This window comes from Rhamphochromis longiceps, linkage group LG14 (genome assembly GCF_057381845.1).
Source record: "Rhamphochromis longiceps isolate RC_006_pf linkage group LG14, R_longiceps_female_GT1.1, whole genome shotgun sequence".
Taxonomy (NCBI): domain Eukaryota; kingdom Metazoa; phylum Chordata; class Actinopteri; order Cichliformes; family Cichlidae; genus Rhamphochromis; species Rhamphochromis longiceps.
Window position 1 is genome coordinate 15,762,624 of NC_140570.1, and position 10,608 is coordinate 15,773,231.

A 10,608-nucleotide genomic window follows, 5' to 3' on the forward strand; every position below is an offset into this window, starting at 1 on the left:
TTATAGATTTATTCCACTGATGTGTGCCAGCAGCAGGAGAGATAATCATGTTTGTGGCTACAATTTAACTCACAAAATGCAATGCATGGTCAGCCTTCCAAAAGGTTTACAATACCGAGTGAACATTAACAGTAATTTACACACATATGTAAACTGCCTTAGAGTTGACACACTTTGTAAATAGTTATATGTCGAGGTATTGCTTGGGCAGGCATTTGCTCGAGAAAACGAGAGGAGGAGACTCTGTGGCAAAGAAAGACGAAAGAAAGAAAGAACTAGAGATCACTAGGTCACATTTTTCTGACAAAAACTTGCGTTTCAGCAGGCTCATTTGTGATTTTGTCACTTTTGAAAAGCCTTCGTTATACTAGCTGTCACAATCCATTTGAACTTTGAATAACAGCTTCACGAGCGCGTGGTGCGGCCCTCACGCGCACTCTGCTCTAATTTCTACCTGTCCTGAGTGATAAGCCTGAGCAGCGCCCTTGGCAGCTCCGGCTCTGGGCCCACACTGCTGTCAGTCTCTCTCTGCAGAGCCACAGCCGGCCAGCAGGACGGTCAACTCTCGCTGGGTGAATCCTAACAAACACGGCGGGCTCCATGGGTAACAGCCACGGGGCTGCAGGGCTACAGCGAGCCGTCCGCAATGTGCTAAAGAAGGCCGGTAAAATTCATCACAAGGCTCTTGGGACATGTCAGAAAGGTAAGGCGAATCAGCTATGTCTGCATGACAGACACCAGCTTCACTCTGTGACGCCCGTCAATGTAGCTTTTTCATCCAGTGCACCTTGTGCGATGTGAAATAATTTGCCCATTAATTAAGGTTTTCTACCTAAATAGGGAGAAACCTTCATTAATGCCATTGCTAACACTTGGCTTTAGCCCTCAGTGACATAGCCAAATGGCTACAATGAAATGTGGAAGCTTGTTTCTTCTGAAAAAATAAAATATAATAACAATAAAATTAAAAAAGTCGTTGAAATTTAGACTGAAGTCAGTAACTCGAAAATTTGAGATAATATCCTTAACAGTCGTCTTACCTCTGCCTGGCATTTCATTTAGTTCATCACAGTAATAGTCGGTTTATTTGCTCTCTATATTTTTTATTGGACCTCGAATATGTACGAAAAAAAACGAAGCCAGTTTAGCTTAAAACGTAGGTATAACATTTAAAAATCCTTTAATTTATATATATTTAATTAAATATAAATAAATAAATATTGTATCATCTACGCAGTTCTTTTGTATGATAACTATTTAGCACACCGCCACAGGGCATGCAGTATCAATTATAGAGGGTCCAGCTACCCCCTGCCGACACAGATTATGATAACCTAATAGCACCTGCTCAGGTGTCCTCTGGAGCTATGGCAACGGGTCCTAATCTGCATTGTCGGGCCCAGTTCAGTGTAACCCTAACCACTCGGTCGGTGGTCAGGGTTTTAGCACACACCAGGGATTACATTACCAAAGAACAGCTCCACTTCAAACAGGGATGGAAGATGGGATAATTATTGTCTCTCTTTTTATTTTTTTTCTCCCCCTTTTCTCAGCTCTTCAGGTGTGAACACACTCACTGGCAGTTTCCCCAAATCCCACTCATCCCATGGCTCTGAATTCAGGGTTACAGGCACACCTCTGTCTGTGGACCAAAGTCCTGACTCTGGACTAGTATCTACACCCGTAAGTGACACGCACACACTGGATAAACCTGTGATTACCCTTCCCTCACAAATTCTCCTTTGCCTCCTCCTTCCTTCATCTTAAACAGCCTTCATCCCGTCTCCCTCTCTCTTTTAGCCATCTCTGAGCTGAATAATATTCTCAGTCTGTTCTCTGCACTCGCTCTTTTACCCTCGAGCCACTGGCCTCTCGCCTAGACTACTGTGCAGAGTGTTTTCTCACTCACTCTCTTACTCTCGCTGATATGTGATTTAAGAAAGATTGGGGGGGGGGGGGGGGGGGAAATCACTCCTCACCTAATCCTTCTTATGTTCCATGCAGAGTTCTCCCACTTGGGCTGAAAAAAAAAGAAACCCCTCTGTATGTCATGTCTTAAACAACTTCAAAGTGTTTTGCTTAAAATCCTGCAGCAAAATAGCATCTCTAAATAATTATTTGCAAAAGAAAAAGGCCTTCTGGTTGGAGCTGCGTGCATGACTGACTAATGCTCCTGTTTTAGTAGAGACAGGGATGCTTTTTTTTTTAAATTATTAATGTATTTAGATGTTGTCAGATATTGTGATATAAAGACTGTATAAGGGAATGAATCATACGCACTTCCCATTTAGATTACATCCATTATTGTCTCCCACACTGTTCAGAAACCTTTAAGAAAACATTTACACTGGAGAGTCTGGAAAAGGAGGAGCAACAGTTAGCTGGATTTGGGTCATTCCTGTGTCTAGATTACCAGGCGGAGGGAGTGGAGAGTTACACAGTAAGAGTGAACAGGATGAGTATAAAAGGGTTGATAAGGTCAAGGCTGCTGCATCCCAAAAACAGTCAACATAGGATCATAACTTTTCATTTGATATGATAAATATTTGCATAAATATCCCAAGATGACTTTTAAATAGTCTTCATTTGAGGAAAAAAATGCATAAATGGAAAATATTTTAATGTTTATCATTAGAAGATGAAAGGAGATTCACAAACTCACTAATGAAACTATGAGCAACAGCTGCTATTTGATTTTATACAGTTGATGTGATACACAGCCCTGTAGACGGGGGGTAGGGCTAAACTGGGGAAAGAATGCATGCGCTGATACGTAAAGAGAGGAAAGAGAAGGATGATGTCAGCAAGACAAGGTGTCATTACAGGATAATAAAACTGTAGCGGCTCTTGTCGACCTTCACAGGTAGCAGTATTGGTTAATAGTCTTATAAATGAGCCACTGATTTTAGCTTCATGCTCTCTGTATGCTCGGGGAATAAAGTTTATGTTGGACTAATGGGCAACCATGGTAGATTAAACTTAATTGTGTCTCCTGTTCTTCTAAATGATTCCCATGTATCGCTCTCTTTTTGCCCATTGACATGTCAGTTATTTGACTGTCCTGATCTTGAAGCTGAAATTAATTTGACTATCAATTAGGGGAATGTGATTAAACTTGGGGGGAGAATATGGCTCATAACTGGTGTCATTTGCACAACACACCTCACTGAAAGGTGTCTGCAGATTTGTGACTGCATATGTGTCACAGATGATATCATAGCTTTGAAACTTGGCAGAATGGTGCATTCACGAATGGCACTTATTTACGTATTTAATCAAGGAAGGAAATCTACACTCGCTGGCCACTTCATGCATTACACCAGGGGTGGGGGAACTCCAGGCCTCAAGGGCCGGTGTCCTGCAGGTTTTAGATGTGTCCTTGATCCAACACAGCTGATTCAAATGGCTAAATTACCTCCTCAACATGTCTTGAAGTTCTCCAGAGGCCTGGTAATGAACTAATCATTTGATTCAGGTGTGTTGACCCAGGGTGAGATCTAAAACCTGCAGGACACCAGCCCTTGAGGCCTGGAGTTCCCCACACCCGCGTTACACCCTGCTCGTACCAGGTTGGACTTTTCCCTTCGTGGCGCAGATTCAACAAGGTGCTGGAAACACTCCTCAGAGAATTTGGTACATATTGACCAAATTTTCTGAGAGTTTCTGCAGATTTGTCGGCCGCGTATCCATGATGAGAATCTCCCATTCTATCATAGCCCAGTGGTGCTCTATTGGAGTGAGATGTGGAGATTATGGAGGCCATGTGAGTACAGTGAGCAGCCATCAGAAGATTGGTACACAATGGTTACAAAGGCATGGTCAACAACAATGGTCAGGTAGGTTGTGATGTTTAAATGATGCTCAGTTTAAGGGGCCTAAAGTGTGCTAATAAAGTATTTCCCACATTACACCACCAGCAACAGGAGCCTGAGTTGTTGATACAATGCATGATGGTTCCATGCTTCTACATCATTCACACCAAATTGTGGTTCTATGATCTTGACGTTGAAGCAGAAATTAAGACTTGTCAGGCAACATTTTGACAATCTGCTGCTGCCCCGTTTTGGTGAACCCATGTCAACATCAGTATCTGCCTCAGTTTCAGTTTCAGTATTTTGGCTTTAAAAAGTGGTTATTTGAGTTACTGTTGCCTTTCTATCAGCTCAAAGCAGCCTGGCTATTCTCTTCTTAATTCTGAAATCAGCAAGGCAAAGAAATGGTGCTAACTGGATATGTATTAATTATCAGTTCATTCTCTGTAAACTAGAGATGGTTGTGTTGAAAATCCCAGAGCAGCCCATTTGGTACCAACAACTATGCCACTTTTAAAGTCAAATAAATCACCTTTCTTTGTAATTCTGATGCTCTGTTTGAACTTCTGCAGGTTGTCTCGACCATTTCTACATAACTAAATGCTGCCATGTGATTGGCTGATTAGCTATTTGCATTAACAAGCAGATGAACAGGTGTACCTAATGAAGTGGTCAGATAGTAACACATTTCTTGTGTATCTCGTCTGTCACCCTGTTCTCCTCTTCATCTTTTCTCATCAGCTTCCATCAAGTCGGTTCCAGTTTGCATTGTGGCATGGCCTGGAGCAGTGTGATGTCACAGGTGACCAGCTGACGTGCCCCAGGGTTAGAGAAGGTGTGTGGCTGATGTGAGAAAACCACCTCTGTAACCTAACCAGAGCAATAGAAAAGAAATTGTAGTTTTCTAGCTCATGAACCGTTTTAGAAAACCTCTAAAGAAGCTGTGTCGCTGCCATTTTTGTGTTGCTTTCATTACTTTCAAGTCTCTTAATTTAGCTTCTTCACCAGATGAATAATAATGTGAAGATTGTTAAAGACTTTTAAAAAATTTTTTACATTATAATCAAAGGGCCATCAGAAGATGAGTTACATCTAAAAGAGAGGGGTGGCATCTGTTTGGAGAGAGGGAGGAGCAGGAGAAGAGAGGAACAAGGACAGAGATGGGAGGAGAGGCTTCAAGAGAACTGGGAAAACTGTCTGGTAAGCTAGCATGCAGGATATGTGTGGGTGTGTGATGTTAAAGATGTCATATATAGCACAGAAGAGCAAAGACATAGCTGCGGAAAGGAAAGAAGTGAAGGTGCAAACTGAGAAGAAGAGGAGGAGAGGGCAACAAAGATTGCTTCTGACACCTCTACCACCTGTCTCTTCTCAGGAGTTAAATTTGTCCTATCAGGACTTGGGTGATCCCTTCCAGCAAGAAAATTTCCTCCGAATCCTCCGCCGGTTGATCCGAGTGGAGAAACTTCAACTGATTGACAACTCCCTCACCAGCCTGAGTTCTGTACGTCTGCCAAGGTATGAAATGACACCCAAGGTGCAGCACAACGCCCTCATCTGGAACAGCTCCCTGGAGGAACTATGAATATTACATACTGTGAAATTCCAAATGGTTACACACACACACACACACACATATATATATATATATACATATATGATAGACTGAAATTAATCTGACTGACATTACTACAGCATTCATTATAGCTTTATTAAATCCATTTAGCTGTTAAAAATGAAGACAAATGTCCTGTCAAACAATATTATATTCTATAATTAATCATCATTGTTTTTATAACGTTGGCCACGTGGGTTTAGTGTTGAAGTCAGCTTCTGAAACTCACATTGCACTTTTTAAAATTATGTTATTTAAAGATAGTAGCTCAGTGCTTTTGAACAAATAAGTGAAGGTTATGTAATATTTCTTCTGTTCAGCCTGTGATGGGACTGTTTGTGTGCTAATTAGTGTTTTCTTACCTTTTTTCTTTTGTTTCTTTCTGAGTATGCTTGTCTGTGCTGTACTGTTTGGCACGAAACAAAAAGTTAAGCAGTATTTGTGTTTGCCATGAGCAGGTGCAGAGTGTTAAACCTGCACCGTAACCACCTGGTGTGTCTGCGTCAGCTGCCAAAGCTCCCCGCAGTGGAGCACCTTTGTCTGTCTGAGAACGCCATTGGTTCCCTGGGGGGACTGGGAGCTCTGGGGAACAGCCCACTCCGTTCCCTGAACCTGACCCGCAACCCAGTGACCTTCACTCAGGACTACCGTGCACGGTAATCAGACTGTACCAGAGGCTGAACTCAGTTCTGCTTAGTATTAATTAAACCACTACTGGTTACAAATAGAGTGTGAATATGTGAAATAGGCAAAGTAAAAACACCAACATTTATCACGTTTTGATCATTTTGTCCCATTTCAGCCCCCGCCTATCCAAACATCCACTCACTTCCACAAACAAATCACTCCCTGTTGTAGTCCCTTTAACTGAGTGCATTGCTGCCAGTTCCTCTATAATCGCCAACATTTATGTTGTCCCAGTGGCTGTGTTGGACATCACAGCTCTCGTATTAAGCCCAGCAGGAAAAAGCTCAGACTGAAGCTCCAGATTTCCCACAACTTCCTCAATTCATGTTGTTTACCTTAATACAGTAGAGTCTACCAAAGTCTTTATGAACTCCCCATCAGAGAATGACTTAGTGGGGGGTCAATCTTGGTCTTGACTGGTCCATCCCTGGATAAAAGATTCAGATGTCTGTTCCCGCTCTTCATCTGTCACATTCTTGTTCAGTTTCGTAATGAAGTTCAAAATGCAGTCCCTAACACTGTAATGCCAAGTTTATTGTTTAAAAAAACAAAACAAAAAAACTGCAGTTTCAAAATAAAAGCATCAGTTGTATTGGGATTTTGCAAAAAAACATTAAGTTGGTCTCTAACGGGGAGTTATTCAAAGAGTGTTTGGTGACTGAAGTGGGACAAACTGTGTGATGTGTACTTTTTTATGTGTGCATCCTAATTTCCCATCGACCTGGAGACAACCAAAGGGCCGGATATTTCCTGTAGGCCATACAATGCCCAGATCTGCTCTAGAGGATAATGTCTGTGTATCTATAAACTAATTTATACTCATTTTCTGTCTCTCTTCATATTCAGTGTTTTCTCCTGTTTGCCAAATCTCGAGGTCCTGGATGGAATCCCCAAGCTGCCAGAAGACTTGCTGCCCCCCAGTTTACTGCTCCCAGAAACCAGCAGGATGTGTAATATTTTGTGACATTCCTCCGTGGTAGCCTGCACTTTGAAAATGTCAGCTTTCAGAGATCTCCTCTGAGGGAAAGTGGCCAGGTAACATTTAAATGAAGGACTTAATATTTACACAAACTGTCATACTTACTGCCGTTAAGGTCACGGGTTGAGGCATTAAGAAGAATAATCGTAAGGTAATGCTTTTAGTACCAAGTAACAACTACCAGTATATTACTGATATTTTTAAATTTTGATTTATATACAATTTACAGCTATTTTGATAATAAACAGAAAATACCATCAAGACTTTCAAGTGTTTATTTTTTATATTAATTTTTACAGATATACAGACGGGTGATTCTAACAAACTCTGGATTTGAAGGGAAGGAAAGCAAGCTAATCAGACTGCTGCATGACTCATTGCTCGGCATCTCTCAGTGCTTTGCTGAGCCGACACGCTTACACTCCTGCTTCTGCTGCAGCAGAAACATACAGGGGAGGATTTTATTAATATTATTATTATTATTATTATTATTATTATCATCCTACTGTCTTAACTATGAAAAAAAGAAATTCTGGGGAACTTTTATTTCTTTTTAAACTGTAGCTGCGACTTTAGATTACACATGTTTGCATGACATGTGTATTATATGAGAGGAGAAACAGGACATCCGCTTTAGAGGCTTATCAAACATTTAGTGTCCAGACTCCCTCGGATAATGGCTTCTTGTGTCCTCAGGCTGACTGGGTAATGACCCAACAAACACACACCCACGTACAACTTGCACACACAAAAAAGTAGATAAAAAGAAATCGGTGGCTTGAAAAGCACTCACACTGACAGGATTTAATACCTGCTAAAAGTATGTGTGCTCTTGACATTGTAAAGCGGTTTGGATAAAAGGGTGAAGTCAATGACACGTGCACTGTTCTAGATAAACGGTGCTGCAGGGGTTACGGCTTAGATATTGATTTATTCATACATCATGGGAGCCTGTTCTCTTGTAATAATGGATTCACTTTCAGTCTGCACCTGCAACATAAACACATTTTGCCATGTGATACTGCAGAACATGATTATGAATACCGCCGCACACGCATCCCGAGCAGCCACCTATGCACATAATGGGAAGCAGCTGCATTCTCTTTGCTCACAGTAATACAGAGAAACAGAAGCTGATATCTCTCTAACAAGCGTACAGCCAGGCACAAGCTACCAGTTACATGCTTCATTGGGGTTTGTTTAAGTGTGGAAGATTGTTTGTGCAATTGTGTGTTATGCGCGCCGAAGTCTCCAGCTGATGAATGAGAGTTCGTTACTGGTGTAAGGAGACAGTGTGATCTGCTCGATGCATCTGTATATGTACTGCAAGCTGGATACGGGTTAAGAGGAAAAGTTAAGGTATTATCGATAATCTCTGCAGACAGTATTCGATGCCAGGACTTCTTTTGCAGTGTGAGGGTAGAAAAAGAACACATATTGCTTCGAGCTTTAGCTTTATGTAAGTTTTGAACTGGTGTTAAATGGAAGATTTGGTCATTTGTGGCAACTGTGTGGGCATTCGTCTCAAGAATTATTTATGCCTGGTGATTCACCCGTGAAATGACTGAATATAAGGGAATGATGGAGGAGTTGTCATCTCTGCATTGGTTTTTATAAAAATATATGTGTGGACATCTTCCTGTGGCCTGTTATTAGCGCAATGATGAGACACCTGTTACCGTTGTACTCCTCCAGCATCCTGCAGTCCCTCCGTGGAGCGGATGGGGTGATGACAGGAAAAGGAAGGGAGGGCACAGCGAGAGGCAGAGGAACAAGTACTGTGATGGAGATGGGAACAGAGAGCGTAAATAGAGACTGAGGGGAGGAGGGTTGATCTGATTGAGACTGTGTGCTAGGGACAAACGTTGTTCATTAGAGATAATTGCCTTTCTCCGTCGACCCCCTCTCGTTTGATTTTCATTTTGTCCTGATTTGCCGGTTCATTTCCCATGTGAGTGAGCTCACATACACATGGCCTTCTTACCTCTCAGCTCAGTGGTAGATAAGGAGCAGGGCTAGAACATTTGGGAACATTTGTGCCGTGTCATACAGACTGACTGGCACAGTTTGGACAGTGTTGCAGTTTATTTTGCTCTGTGCACCACCATAATAGATTTTTAAGATCGAGCAATCAAGATGTGAATGAAGTACAGACACTCAGCTTTAATTCAAGGCCTTTAAGAAAAGTATTGCATTACGTATTTAAGAATTACACCCATTTTATACACAACCCACAATTTCTAGGGGTAATGGTTATACACACTGTAGTGGGAGACCACACCACAACCAAAATGTTTGTGCCATTTGGGGTGGCTCGAATGTCAAGATACTGAACCCCGAGTTATATTGAAAAAAAAAATGCTTGTATGTGTGTGTGAATGGGGTCACTAACAAACTCATCGCCTTTGAAATGGCGGGGACCAGGTCTGTGACCACTCGCAGTCAGCTGCCATCTTCAGAGTAATTTTGGTGCAAGTCAGCTGATATAGTTGCTGCAGAACTGCGATTTAACTGCAAAATAGCATAGGCACTCAGTGACTGTGCTTTTATGTTGGAACACAACAATAGAACCACTTGGCAGCAAGTTGACTCAAACCCCCTGATGTGTAACAGACGACTTGCCCTCAGTCACGTAGTAATTCAGAGTAAATTCAACATGTTGGCAATCTGTGTGTTTATAAATTAGACAACAGTTATTTCTGGCTGAGTGACTGCATTCAGTCCAAGTCGGACTGATTGTTTAGAGAAAGCCTGCCTCCCACCAGTTGACCCGTGCAATTTCCTTGCAAGTGAAAGTGGTCGCTACTACTTCCAATCGGTCTCCAACAGCAAAGTGATTAATGCAATCAGATTTTTTCCAACTTGCAAGGTTGGCATCTTTTTTTCACTCAAGTGTGACTAAGCTGTTAGATCAGAGGTGTCGAACTCCAGGCCTTGAGGGCCGGTGTCCTGCAGGTTTTAGACATCACCCTGGGTCAACACACCTGAATCAAATGATTAGTTCATTACAAGGTTTCTGGGGAACTTCAAGACATGTTGAGGAGGCAATTTAGCCATTTAAATCAGCTGTGTTGTATCAAGGACACATCTAAAACCTGCAGGACACCGGCCGTCGAGGCCTGGAGTTTGACAGCTGTGTGTTAGATAATCGATCAAAGGTGCAAATCCTAAGTGACCTACTGATGGGAAAACAGGGTAGGTGAGAGTAGCCAAAGCTGAAATAACCCAAAAGTTAACAAATGGATAAAATAATAATAATTTAGATCATTTATGTAGTTTCTATATTTTAATTTTGTTTAAAAATAATACAAATTTTTTACCAGAATATTCAGAAAGACTCTTAAGATGAAGTCTTAGATGATTGCAACAAGCTGATTGACCCTCACACCTCCACCACCTTCCTCACACTCACTCAGCGTATTAAAATTGCTCAACCACCACTGACGACTTATTAGCAACCTTAAAGCGCATTTTCAAAGAGGTGAATATACAGAATCAGACTACACAAATCACAA

General features: G+C 41.7%; 1 protein-coding gene across 1 annotated transcript; it reads left to right on the forward strand.

Moving 5' to 3' along the window:
• The first annotated feature begins 334 nt into the window (after positions 1-334).
• Positions 335-7,256, forward strand: LOC146653822 (uncharacterized). The gene is made up of 7 exons (XM_085380894.1): positions 335-703; positions 1,554-1,683; positions 4,554-4,647; positions 4,882-5,012; positions 5,188-5,330; positions 5,886-6,083; positions 6,961-7,256. Exons 1-7 carry the CDS (start codon positions 693-695, stop codon positions 7,076-7,078), a joined length of 825 nt encoding a protein of 274 aa, XP_085237020.1. The 5' UTR covers positions 335-692; the 3' UTR covers positions 7,079-7,256.
• Positions 7,257-10,608: the final 3,352 nt, after the last annotated feature.

Excerpts from the sequence above, each read along its gene's own strand:
- LOC146653822 (XM_085380894.1), top strand. Across the intron at positions 5,331-5,885 it reads AGTTCTGTACGTCTGCCAAG|GTGCAGAGTGTTAAACCTGC; the intron begins GTATGAAATGAC and ends TGCCATGAGCAG. Across the intron at positions 6,084-6,960 it reads ACTCAGGACTACCGTGCACG|TGTTTTCTCCTGTTTGCCAA; the intron begins GTAATCAGACTG and ends CTTCATATTCAG.